Source organism: Taudactylus pleione, unplaced genomic scaffold, assembly GCF_031769625.1.
Source record: "Taudactylus pleione unplaced genomic scaffold, aTauple2 ptg000490l, whole genome shotgun sequence".
In the NCBI taxonomy this organism is placed as follows: domain Eukaryota; kingdom Metazoa; phylum Chordata; class Amphibia; order Anura; family Myobatrachidae; genus Taudactylus; species Taudactylus pleione.
In genome coordinates this window covers 1,603,653-1,617,588 of record NW_028284892.1, presented here as the reverse complement: position 1 = coordinate 1,617,588, position 13,936 = coordinate 1,603,653, and the positions used below count along the sequence as shown (strand labels likewise).

The window sequence follows — 13,936 nt, the reverse complement described above, 5'->3', positions numbered from 1 at the left end:
CAGGAGTAAAACCGTCTTAAATGTCAGCCACTTGAGCTCCACCGCCTCAAGAGGCTCAAACGGAGGACCCTGCAGGACCCGTAGCACCACCGCCAAGTCCCAAGGAGCCACAGGAGGCACAAAGGGAGGCTGGATCCTGAGAACACCTTGGAAAAAGGTGTGAACGTCTGGTAGTATTGCAATCCGCCGTTGAAACCACACGGACAAGGCGGACACATGAACCTTCAGAGATGCAAGGCGTAAGCCGAGATCCAATCCTGACTGAAGAAATTCCAAGATCCTAGAAACTCGGAACACCTGAGGATCATAATGTCTGGACTCACACCACTGAAAGTAAGTGTGCCACACTCTGTGATAAATCCGTGCTGAAGCAGGCTTGCGTGCCCTGAGCATGGTACCAATAACCGAACTGGAGAAGCCCCGAGACCTCAAGACGCCTGTCTCAAGAGCCACGCCGTCAAAGACAGCCGACCCAGATCCGGGTAAAGGCAGGGCCCCTGAGACAACAGGTCCCGACGCTGAGGAAGAAGGTACGGAGCGTCGATGGAGAGGCTCCTGAGATCGGAGTACCAAGGACGTCTGGGCCACGCCGGAGCTACCAGCACGAGCGTGCCGCCGTCCTGCTTGAATTTCCGCAGAACCCGAGGAAGCAGGGATATGGGAGGAAACAGATACGCCAGGTGAAACGTCCATTTCACCGACAGCGCGTCCACCAGACTTGCACCTGCGTCTCTTGTCCTTGACCCGTAAACGGGCAACTTGTGATTGTGACGGGAGGCCATCAAGTCCAGCTCCGGCAGTCCCCACCTGTCCACGAGTAGCTAAAACACCTCTGGGTGAAGCGACCATTCCCCGGGATGCACGTCGTGACGGCTGAGGAAGTCCGCCTCCCAATTGAGGACTCCGGGGATGAAGACCGCCGAGATCACTGGAATGTGACCCTCCGCCCAAGTCAGGATACGAGACACCTCCGACATCGCTGCCTGACGGCGAGTTCCGCCTTGGTGATTGATATACGGCACCGTGGTGGCGTTGTCGGACTGCACCTGTACCGCCCTTCCGTGAAGAGCGGGGCCGGACGACTGCAGGGCCCTGTATACTGCCCGCAGTTCCAGGATGTTGATGGGGAGAAGTGCTTCTTCCGCTGACCAACGACCCTGAAGCGACAAAGAGCCGGTCACTGCCCCCCAACCCCGGAGACTGGCATCCGTCGTGAGCAGGACCCAGTCCGGGATCCAAAATGGGCGCCCCTCGACCAGATGAGCTGTCTGAAGCCACCAAGCAAAGATAGCCGAACGTCCGGAGACAACACCAGCACCTGAGAGCGGATCCGGTGAGGTAACCCGTTCCATTCTGATAGAATCAGCCCCTGCAGGGGCCGGGAAAGGAACTGGGCAAATTCCACCATGTCGAATGTCGACAGCATGGACCCCAGAACTCTCATAGCCGAATGGACCGACAGGCGGCAACGGCTCAGGCAACTGCGTATCCGCAGCTGTAGGGAGGCGACCTTCTCCGGAGTCAGGAAGATCCTTTGCTGACGCGAATCCAGCAGGGCTCCCAAATGAACCATCCGCTGTGATGGATTCAGGGAGGACTTTTTCCAATTTATCAACCACCCGTGTGCTTGCAGGCAAGCGATCGTCAGGTGGAGATGTTGAAGCAGTACCTCCGGGGAGCTCGCCAGCAACAGGAGGTCGTCCAGGTACGGCAGCAGCCGTACATTCTGGTTCCGAAGATGTGCGGCCATGACCGCCATAATCTTCGTGAACACCCTCGGTGCCGTGGAGAGACCAAAGGGTAGCGCCCGGAACTGATAGTGGTGTTGAAGGATAGCGAACCTCAGATACCGCTGGTGTGAAGATGCTATCGGAACATGGAGGTAGGCGTCCTGGATGTCCAGGGACACCATGTAATCCCCCGGTTCCATCGCCAGAATGATGGAACGTAACGTTTCCATCCTGAACTTGGGAACTCTGAGGAATTTGTTCAGAGACTTCAAGTTGAGGATAGGGCGATGAGAACCATTGGGTTTCTGCACCAGAAACAGAGACGAATAATACCCCGTCCCTCGTTGTGATAGAGGAACGGGAACAATGACCCCTGCTTTCAGCAAAGACTCTATAGCCTCCTGAACCTGTAACGCCTTGGTCTTGTCCTGAGAAGGACTTGTGCAGAAAAACTGGTGGGGTGGTCTGTGCCGAAAAGACAGGGCGTACCCCTGGGAGACCACTTCTCGAACCCAGGCATCCGTGGTGGTATTGTGCCAGCACTGGGCAAATAGAAGAAGTCGGCCTCCCACTCTGAGGTCCCCCAGAGGGAGGCCCGTCCCATCAGGCCGCAGGTTTATCTTCCTGCTTGGAAAAAGGGTGCCGAGCACTCCAGGCTTGCTTCTTGGGTTTAGAGGCCGTCTTATTCGCAGACTGTCTCGGGAAGGACTGACCTTTCGCCTTACCCTGAACCCGAAAGGAACGAAAAGCCGAACTCCGAACCTTAGCAGGCAGTGCCGCCGAAGGGAGGAAGGCCGACTTGGATTTAGCCAGGGTGTCCACTATTTTGTCCAAGTCCGGACCAAATAGTAATTCCCCATTGAAAGGTAAGGCCTCCAGACCTTTCTTTGAATCAGAGTCCGCTCTCCAGGACCGCAACCATAAGGATCGGCGGGCAGACACCGCTGCAGCCGATACCCGCGAGGTCAGCAGACTAGCATCTAAAGAAGCTTCTCCAATGTAAGAAGCAGCGTCCCTCATTTGACCCAACAACGCCCGCTGGACATCCGGAGCGTCGTCCGGGAAGGTATCTTCCAATGCATTGGCCCACCCCTCAATGGCCTTGGCCACCCAGGAGATGGCCATGGACGGTCGGGCCACCGCCCCGTAGAGGGAGTAAATAGACTTTAAGCAAGTCTCAACTTTCCTGTCCGTGGGATCCTTCAGCGAGGATATCGACGGTAATGGTAAGGTGGCGCCCCGAGTTAAACGGGTGACATGGGAATCCACCGCCGGTGGAGTTTCCCATTTTTTACAATGTGCCTCAGGGAAGGGGTAATTAGAAGCCAACCGCTTCTGAGGAAGGAATCTCTTACTGGGCGCCTGCCAAGCTACCGCCATATGATCCGTCAACTGATCCGACAGGGGAAACACCGCAGAAGCCACCTTGGTTTTTTTGAAACTAGGAAACTTCGACTTAGGAACCGGTGCCTCATCCTCTATAAGAAGAATAGCTCGCACCGCCCTAACTAGTGCTCGCACATTAATGGACGACTTGGTATCCATTTCCTGGACCGAGGCGTCCGAGTCAGTGTCATCAGGGACCTCCCCATCATCTGAGGAACCCTCTGAGTCCGATACCTGAGCAGCCCGTGTCATGAGTGGGCGTTTTGAAATCCTAGAAGGCATGTCAGTCTGCAACATTGACTGAAAAGCCGAGGAAGCGGCCGACAAATTTTGCACGGAGTTGGAGAGCACATCCACCCAGGGTGGAGGAGTCACCATAGGGGCCTGAAAAGGTACCACAGGCTGCTGCGGCACAGGGGAAGCCTGTATATACATAGGCAACCCCGCATAGGGACCCACCGACTGAGACCCAGGAGGACTCCGCAATAACTGCGGGACACCCGGAGAATGGGGGATGGTCGGCTGGGGCAACGACCTAGTAGGGAGAGCAGTCGGGACCGACAGACGGTCCGCAATAGACACCAGCACTTGAGAAAACATCGCCCACGGTGGTTCCTGCGCCAGAGAAGGTCTGGATGGGCCAGGAGCCACCTGGCATCGACTACACAGGCCATCCTGTGACAAATCCTCCCTATCTACTCCTGCAGAACAGCGTCCGCAGGAGGCCAACACCGGAGCCACTGAGCGCTCAACCTCCTCGTCTGACATGACAGAATATATTATATATCTGGCACCAGGGTAGAAGTAAAACGCACTCACCGGTGTGCTGAACAACAGCCCACAATATGGCACTGAGTAGCACACAACTGTATGTGACGGACCTCACAAATACGTGATCTATATAAGTGAGGTCAGTAGAAACTAGGGATGTGCAGGCTCGGATAGGTTCGAGTTTGCACGTGGAGTTCGGATTTTTCCCTCCAAAAAAACGGAACTCAGAACGAGGCAAAACGTCATCTTACATGGACGAACATCATCATTCCTGGTCTTTTGTCCAGGAATGATGATGTTCGTCCATGTAAGATGACGTTTTGCCTCGTTCTGAGTTCCGTTTTTTTGGAGGGAAAAATCCGAACTCCACGTGCAAACTCGAACCTATCCGAGCCTGCACATCCCTAGTAGAAACGCCCCTCCCCCACACACCTGTAGGGCTTGTAGGAGAAGTAAAGGGATAGGTATAAGCTGACAGTAAGTAGAAAATAAGCACAGACAGGCAGCACTAGCAAAAGTCACATACCATGCAGGAAGATATACTCACTGCAGCTTTCCACTACAATCAACCTGCCCAGATTCAGTGTCTGGGAGGGCTATAGTGCTGTGTACGCTGTCCTTAATCAGGGGAGAGGTACACAGGGGGACCGGTCCGCGTGCTCCCTGAAGATCTGCGCTGCCACTGTGAGAAAATGGCCGCTGGAGACCTCAGAGGAGGAGTGGCCGAGTAGCTGCAGCTCAGCGACGCCAGACTCCGTGCTGAAAGGCGCGCTGAGCTGAGGGGAGGAGCCGCTGACAGGGAAGGCTTCCTCCCCTGGCTAGCATATTAACCCCAGGGCTTGCCGGCATCCCGCTTGCCATATATCCCTGGTGGTCTAGTGGTCCCACGGGTTATTCCTCCTCAGAGGGGGAGCCTGCCGCCACCGCTAGCGGCCCCCGGTCTGTCCCCTAGGACCGGGGGCAAAGGACTGCATCTGCAGGCAAAACCCGTGAGCCGCCGCTAATCGGCGACTCGCGGCTTACCTTGTCACCGGCGACTCCGGCAGCAGTCCAGGGAGGGACCCAGAGTCCGGCTAGTACGGACTCTGGCCTCCCGCCGCGATCCCCAGTGCAGTACTGGCGTTGCGGCGCCAGCGGGGAAGGAGAGCGGCAGCGTGGGCGTCTGCATAGACAGCCCGTCGCTGCCACACTAGAGCCTCTGTTTTAAAATAAAAATCTAACAGGCTCTTTTTTTTTTTTTTTTAAATAAAAATAGAAAGCTTTTGGGGGCTGCTCCTGCAGCCCCCCTGCGCAGGTGACCCGACTCCGGCCGGGCACCAACTCAAACTCAGGTGCTGTGGCCGGGGGCGGGGTATAGAGGAGGACGGACCCAAGTGCATCCTGGGAGCAGCTAAAGCTTTAACTGCGTGGTGCCCATGGATCCAGATCCAGCTATACCCCAAGGTCAACCCTGTGGACCCCCTATGGACCCTGAAGTAGAAATCATTGAATTTTGCACAGTTGATGTTAAGCGGTATTATTCTGACGTATCAGCAGGATATGAATGGCTGAGGACTCACCTGTAACAGATAGAAGAGGTGCTGATAGGCCTCCAGCTTCTGACGCTTCTCCTTGCTCAGAGACTTCAACCCTTTCTGCTTATCGATGGCCATCAGGTCAGACAGCTGCTCTTTGTTTTTCTTGGTGAGCTTCTTACAATGAGAAACCACTTCCTGCAAGGTGATCCGGTTCTTCACCAGTAGGCCGATCTTTATGTCCATCAGGTTGAGGTCATTCTCCAGGCGTTGATTAGAGCGGATTTTCTTGACCACCTCCTCCCTCAGCTTCATGACCTCCCGCTCCTCCCAGAAGTCCCGTTCGCTCTGCTCTAGGAGATGGGCAAACTTTCGAAGAGTACTCAGCGGGGGGTTCTTGGCATGGACTGGGACGGAACAAAAACCGATCAGTCTTATGTCCATCACCAAGGACCACTTCATAGGATTACACTGCAGACAGATTCCACCACAAGTGGGGAAATACTGTATTACTTTCCAAATAAACAAGACTAGAATGCACAGGGGCCTATGCAACTAGAGGCCACTGTGGGAGAACATCTCTTTCCTACACACCCCGAGCGTAAAGCAGATTGCTCAGATTATGGAACCACAAGGGACCTCACCCAGCATCCTGTAGTCCCCTCTGGCTTTGCTGGCCCGGAAAAAAGCCTGGATCTTTATTATACTGGCAATCTGCAATAACAAAAAGGAACCGCATTATAACATTTTCTCTTTACAAGCTGTGCTATTACTTAAGCTATCCCACAAATCCCTTATGGACAAAACCCCCAATGGTTTGAAAGGTTAAAGTGATGACACTAAATAAACCCACCCCTTTATATGTAGCCCCTCCCACATCAAGTGGCGCTATAGGTTCCCTTGTTCAGGGGTATCTGTGCTATGAACCCTCCATGAACAGACACAAAATTACTTACGTTCCTTCTGAAAAACCGAAGCCGCGCTCTGTATTTTTTCTTGGCAAGCCACATTCTCGCCAATGACTGAACCTAAACAAAAACAGATTTCAAAAACAGCTTCCAGTACGTATGCTGTAATTCATTTACTTGCAGCGTGATAACGGATGGATGAGTATCGCTACCTTCTGTGACCATGCGACAGTAATGTCAGCCAAGTTCCGTCACTGGGTTATTAAACCTCCCCCGCTGGTCTTCCATTACAGAGGGGGCTAATTTATAACATTGCCACTTGGCGTGGAAAAAACTAAAAATCAGGATAAGTTCCAATAAGTACAAAAACAGGACAAGGGGACGGACTAATACTGGTCTTACACACACTGCGATATTGCAATGCGTAATTACCCTCTATGGTCAACCGCAGAGAGAAGCTATCGTCCGGTGTGCATGCAGTCATTACCTGACCACACTAACAGGTCCTTGTGATGCCAAAGGCAACCTCTTGGCTTGGTCCAAGCACCAAACGGCTAGATCTCTAGTAATCTGCCCACGTGTGAGACACGTGTTGATGGACGCTCGATATGAGCATCAGGACTGTAGAGAGTGAGGCAGGAGATAACCCGATGGTGAATCCTTAGTGGATGTCCTGGGTATTAATTTAGAATAGTAGCACTGCACACAATACAAAGACCAACACTAGACAGCACTTGCTTACAACCATATGGGGCAATTGAATTCAGCACAATGTAAATAGCGCTGGGAAGGAATTGCTTGAGCTATTCAATTGTCCCCACAAATTAAATTGGGCCCATAGACTGTCAAAATAAAAAAGTTGTAATATTTTGAATTGTGTAGAAATCTAGATATTATTTACCTTAATAATGGCGCCTACATTCCTACGCAAATAGCGCAGTCTCTGTAGATAAGCTCGTCGCTGCCTGTATCCACGCCAGTGAGCCTGGGAGAACCAAAAACATAGGTTTTTTAATTTTTTAAGATATCACATACATACATACATAATCTCTCATTAGCCAAATTGGAAAAAAACAAACAAAAAAAAAACAGACAAAAATTTAAAACAAACAATAAATACAAAACCGTTGGCAATTAGCCACCGGGAAATAAAGTGGTTGGGTATGTACAGTTCATTTTCCAGGAACCCAATCAGCGCCGTACAAAGCTATTAGTCACCGCCCTGCAAATTATCAAACAAGGGAAATAGGGTGGGGGACCATATTGAGGAGATATGTGCAGCCAGCTAATTATATGACGGATGAAAACAGCAACACGTTTTTGGGTACTCCAGCCCTTTGTAATAACAGCACGGGTCATTTACTGCATGTCGTCTTTAAAATCAACCGATCCACTAATCAGGTCGTCACTCATATGAGCAAATCGGAATAACAGTGATACAATGAACAATTTAGGTTCAACCAAACACAACCTTATAAGTAAGCTCTATACTACCCCCCAGGTAATATAAAAGACACAGCAAGTACATGTCATGTATGCAGCAACTGTTCCAAGAAAACCTTTCATCCCGGCACCTTCAGGTGTCATACCCAAGTTACTTAGTTCAGAAAAAGAATTGTAGTACCCAGTTAGATTGGGGAAAGTCCGGTGAAACAACCACCAGTGAGTGAATAGATGCTATTCACACTGCGGGGAGAGCTTGGGGCAGCCCAGTTTCTCCGAAAGTGATGAAAAGTGGGCGCACCTCCAGGACATTCCTCAATTTCTAGTGACCATATCCCTTTTCCAGGCATGCACAGAGGTGTGCCCTTCTGTGATAGCCGTCCTGCACACCCTATCATGAACACTATATTGCTCCTAAGTGTGACCACTGGGCCACAGAAAAACAAGAGATATGGTAAGAACTTACCTTTGTTATCTCTGTTTCTACGAAGTCCATAGGGTCCACAGTGTTGACCTTGGGGGATATAGCTGGATCAGGATCCATGGGCACCACACAGTTAAGCTTTTAGCTCCCAGGATGCACTTGGGTCCTCCTCTATACCCCGCCCCCGAGCCACAGGCACCTCAGTTGGTAAGCAGCCTAGGCCGGAGGAGAATATGGAACAGAGAGAAGGAAGACTGGAACACACAAGAAACCATACTCACAGAAATGGGAGACGGAAAACCGGTGACCAGCCACACAGCCCATTTGAAGCCAGGTGCGTCAGGGCGGGCGCCCTGTGGACCCTATGGACTTCGTAGAAACAGAGATAACAAAGGTAAGTTCTTACCATATCTCTTGTTTTCTACTTCAGGGTCCATAGGGGGTCCACAGGGTTGACCTTGGGGATATCCCAAAGCAGTTCAACTAAGGGCGGGGACGGTCCTGTGCTGAAAGGAGCACCCGGCGCCCAAAGGATGCATCCTGAGAGGCGAAGGTGTCAAACGCATAGAACCTCAAAAACGTTTGAATTGAAGACCAAGTGGCCACCTTACACAGCTGAACAGCAGAAGCGCCACGTCTAGCAGCCCAAGAGGGACCCACAGAACGAGTGGAATGAGCCTTAACAGAGGCTGGCACAGGTAAACCCTCCTGTGCATAAGCCTCACAAATAACGGAACGAAGCCAACGGGCTAACGTTTGTTTGTTGGCAGGCCTGTGAAAACCAAAGAGGATAAACAAGGAATCAGACTTCCTAACCGAAGCCGTCCGGTCTACATTCTAATCGCCCGGACCACATCTAAGGAAGTCTCACCAGCTGAAAGATCAGGGGACTGAAAAGCTGGCACAACAAGTTCCTGATTAATGTGGAACTTCGAGACCACTTTGGGCAAAAACTCAGGACGAGTGCGGAGCACCGCTCTGTCCCGGTGAAAAATCAGGAAAGGAGGGCGACAGGAAAGCGCCCCCAATTCAGACACCCTCCTGGCCGAAGCAATTGCCAGGAGAAAAACCGTCTTAAATGTCAGCCACTTGAGCTCCACCGCCTCAAGCGGCTCAAACGGAGGACCCTGCAGGACCCGTAGCACCACTGCCAAGTCCCAAGGAGCCACAGGAGGCACAAAGGGAGGCTGGATCCTGAGAACACCTTGGAAACAGGTGTGAACGTCTGGCAGTATTGCAATCCGCCGTTGAAACCACACGGACAAGGCGGACACATGAACCTTCAGAGATGCAAGGCGTAAGCCGAGGTCCAATCCTGACTGAAGAAATTCCAAGATCCTAGAAATTCGGAACACCTGAGGATCATAATGTCTAGACTCGCACCACTGAAAGTAAGTGTGCCACACTCTGTGATAAATCCGTGCTGAAGCAGGCCTGCGTGCCCTGAGCATGGTACCAATAACCGAACTGGAGAAGCCCCGAGACCTCAAGACGGCTGTCTCAAGAGCCACGCCGTCAAAGACAGCCGACCCAGATCCGGGTAAAGGCAGGGCCCCTGAGACAACAGGTCCCCATGCTGAGGAACAAGGTACGGCGAGTCGATGGAGAGGCTCCTGAGATCGGAGTACCAAGGCCATCTGGGCCACGCCGGAGCCACCAGCACGAGCGTGCTGCCGTCCTGCTTGAATTTACGCAGAACCCGAGGAAGTAGGGATATCGGAGGAAACAGATACGCCAGGTGAAAAGACCATTTCACCGACAGCGCGTCCACCAGACTTGCGCCTGCGTCTCTTGTCCTTGACCCGTAAACGGGCAACTTGTGATTGTGACGGGAGGCCATCAAGTCCAGCTCCGGCAGTCCCCATCTGGCCACGAGTAGCTGAAACACCTCTGGGTGAAGCGACCCTTCCCCGGGATGCACGTCGTGACGGCTGAGGAAGTCCGCTTCCCAATTGAGGACTCCGGGGATGAAGACCGCCGAGATCGCTGGAATGTGACCCTCCGCCCACGTCAGGATGCGAGACACCTCCGACATCGCTGCCCGACTGCGAGTTCCGCCTTGGTGGTTGATATACGCCACCGTGGTGGCGTTGTCGGACTGCACCTGTACCGCCCTTCCGTGAAGAGCGGGGCCGGACGACTGCAGGGCCCTGTATACTGCCCGCAGTTCCAGAATGTTGATGGGAAGAAGTGCTTCTTCCGCAGACCAACGACCCTGGAGAGACAATGAGCCGGTCACTGCCCCCCAACCCCGGAGACTGGCATCCGTCGTGAGCAGGACCCAGTCCGGGATCCAAAAGGGGCGCCCCTCGACGTGATGAGCTGTCTGAAGCCACCAAGCCAAAGATTTCCGAACGTCCGGAGACAATACCAGCACCTGAGAGCGGATCCGGTGAGGTAACCCGTTCCATTCCGATAGAATCAGCCCCTGCAGGGGCCGGGAATTCCACCATGTCGAATGGCGACACCATGGACCCCAGAACTCTCATAGCCGAATGGACCGACAGGCGGCAACTGCTCAGGCAACTGCGTATCCGCAGCTGTAGGGAGGCGACCTTCTCCGGAGTCAGGAAGATCCTTTGCTGACGCGAATCCAGCAGGGCTCCCAAATGAACCATCCGCTGTGATGGAATCAGGGAGGACTTTTTCCAATTTATCAACCACCCGTGTGCTTGCAGGCAAGCGATCGTCAGGTGGAGATGTTGAAGCAGTACCTCCGGGGAGCTCGCCAGCAACAGGAGGTCGTCCAGATACGGCAGCAGCCGTACATTCTGGCTCCGAAGATGTGCGGCCATGACCGCCATAATCTTCGTGAACACCCTCGGTGCCGTGGAGAGACCAAAGGGTAGCGCCCGGAACTGATAGTGGTGTTGCAGGATAGCGAACCTCAGATACCGCTGGTGCGAAGATGCTATCGGAACATGGAGGTAGGCGTCCTGGATGTCCAGGGACACCATGTAATCCCCCGGTTCCATCGCCAGAATGATGGAACGTAACGTTTCCATCCTGAACTTGGGAACTCTGAGGAATTTGTTCAGAGACTTCAAGTTGAGGATAGGGCGATGAGAACCATTGGGTTTCTGCACCAGAAACAGAGACGAATAATACCCCGTCCCTCGTTGTGATTGAGGAACGGGAACAATGACCCCTGCTTTCAGCAAGGACTCTATAGCCTCCTGAACCTGTAACGCCTTGGTCTTGTCCTGAGAAGGACTCGTGCAGAAAAACTGGTGGGGTGGTCTGTGCCGAGAAGACAGGGCGTACCCCTGGGAGACCACTTCTCGAACCCAGGCATCCGTGGTGGTATTGTGCCAGCACTGGGCAAATAGAAGAAGTCGGCCTCCCACTCTGAGGTCCCCCAGAGGGAGGCCCGTCCCACCAGGCTGCAGGTTTATCTTCCTGCTTGGAAGAAGGGCGCCGAGCACTCCAGGCTTGCTTCTTGGGTTTAGAGGCAGTCTTACTCGCAGACTGTCTTGGGAAGGACTGACCTTTCGCCTTACCCTGAACCCGAAAGGAACGAAAAGCCGAACTCCGAACCTTAGCAGGCAGTGCCGCCGAAGGGAGGAAGGCCGACTTGGATTTAGCCAGGGTATCCACTATTTTGTCCAAGTCCGGACCAAATAGTAATTCCCCATTGAAAGGTAAGGCCTCCAGACCTTTCTTTGAATCAGAGTCCGCTCTCCAGGACCGCAACCATGAGGATCGGCGGGCAGACACCGCTGCAGCCGATACCCGCGAGGTCAGCAGACTAGCATCTAAAGAAGCTTCTCCAATGTAAGAAGCAGCGTCCCTCATTTGTCCCAACAACGCCCACTGGACATCCGGAGCGTCGTCCGGGAAGGTATCTTCCAATGCATTGGCCCACCCCTCAATGGCCTTGGCCACCCAGGAGATGGCCATGGACGGTCGGGCCACCGCCCCAGAGAGGGAGTAAATAGACTTTAAGCAAGTCTCAACTTTCCTGTCCGTGGGATCCTTCAGCGAGGATATCGACGGTAATGGTAAGGTGGCGCCCCGAGTTAAACGGGTGACATGGGAATCCACCGCCGGTGGAGTTTCCCATTTTTTACAATGTGCCTCAGGGAAGGGGTAATTAGAAGCCAACCGCTTCTGAGGAAGGAATCTCTTACTGGGCGCCTGCCAAGCTACCGCCATATGATCCGACAGGGGAAACACAGCAGAAGCCACCTTAGTTTTTTTGAAACTAGGAAACTTCGACTTAGGAACCGGTGCCTCATCCTCTATAAGAAGAATAGCTCGCACCGCCCTAATTAGTGCTCGCACATTAATGGACGACTTGGTATCCATTTCCTGGACCGAGGCGTCCGAGTCAGTGTCATCAGGGACCTCCCCATCATCTGAGGAACCCTCTGAGTCCGATACCTGAGCAGCCCGTGTCATGAGTGGGCGTTTTGAAATCCTAGAAGGCATGTCAGTCTGCAACATTGACTGAAAAGCCGAGGAAGCGGCCGCCAAATTTTGCACGGAGTTGGAGAGCACATCCACCCAGGGTGGAGGAGTCGCCATAGGGGCCTGAAAAGGTACCACAGGCTGCTGCGGCACAGGGGAAGCCTGTATATACATAGGCAACCCCGCATAGGGACCCACTGACTGAGACCCAGAAGGACTCCGCAATAACTGCGGGACACCCGGGGAATGAGGGATGGTCGGCTGGGGTAACGCCCTAGTAGGGAGAGCAGTCGGGACCGACAGACGGTCCGCAATAGACACCAGCACTTGAGAAAACATCGCCCACGGTGGTTCCTGCGTCAGAGAAGGTCTGGATGGGCCAGGAGCCACCTGGCATCGACTACACAGGCCATCCTGTGACAAATCCTCCCTATCCACTCCTGCAGAACAGCGTCCGCAGGAGGCCAACACCGGAGCCACTGAGCGCTCAACCTCCTCGTCTGACATGACAGAATATATTATACAGTCAAAAAAATATATCTGGCAACAGGGCAGAAGTAAACGCACTCAGCGGTGTGCTGAACAACAGCCCACAATATGGCACTGTGTAGCACACAACTGTATGTGACGGACCTCACAAATACGTGATCTATATAAGTGAGGTCAGTAGAAACGCCCCCTCCCCCACACACCTGTAGGGCTTGTAGGAGAAGGAAAGGGACAGGTATAAGCTGACAGTAAGCGGAAAATAAGCACAGACAGGCAGCACTAGCAAAAGTCACATACCATGCAGAGAAGACATACTCACTGCACCTTTCCACTACAATCAACCTACCCAGATTCAGTGTCTGGGAGGGCTATAGTGCTGTGTACACTGTCCTTAAATCGGGGGAGAGGTACACAGGGGGACCGGTCCTCGTGCTCCCTGAGATCTGCGCTGCCACATAGAAAATGGCCCCCAGAGACCTCAGAGGAGGAGTGGCCGTAGAGTCTGCAGCTCAGCGACGCCAGACTGCGTGTTGAAAGGCGTGCTGAGCTGAGGGGAGAAGCCGCTGACAGGGAAGGCTTCCTCCCCTGGCTGGCCATAACCCCAGGGATGCTGGCTTCCCGCATGCCTGTTAACCCTGGTGGTCTAGTGGTCCCACAGGTTATGGGGGGCCTGCCGCCTCCGGTCTGTCTACAGGACCGGAGGCTAAAGGACTGCATTTTAAGGCATTCTGCGCGCCGCCGCTAGCCAGCGACGCGCGGCTTACCTGAATCCCCGGCGACTCCGGCAGCAGTCCTGGGAGGTAGACAGAGTCCGGCTAGCACGGACTCTGTCCTCCCGCCGCGATACCCAGATCAGTACTG

General features: G+C 53.4%; 1 protein-coding gene across 1 annotated transcript in view; it reads right to left on the bottom strand.

Annotated features, from left to right (window-relative positions):
• Window positions 1–13,936, bottom strand: part of IQGAP3 (IQ motif containing GTPase activating protein 3) — a 93,852-nt gene that overhangs the window by 25,336 nt on the left and 54,580 nt on the right. Inside the window, exons 20-23 of the mRNA XM_088449650.1 lie at window positions 7,211–7,294; window positions 6,358–6,429; window positions 6,046–6,115; window positions 5,447–5,808 (exon numbers count right to left, since the gene is read on the bottom strand). Coding sequence (XP_088305776.1) covers window positions 5,447–5,808; window positions 6,046–6,115; window positions 6,358–6,429; window positions 7,211–7,294 — 588 coding nt within the window. The remainder of the gene's footprint in view (window positions 1–5,446; window positions 5,809–6,045; window positions 6,116–6,357; window positions 6,430–7,210; window positions 7,295–13,936) is intronic.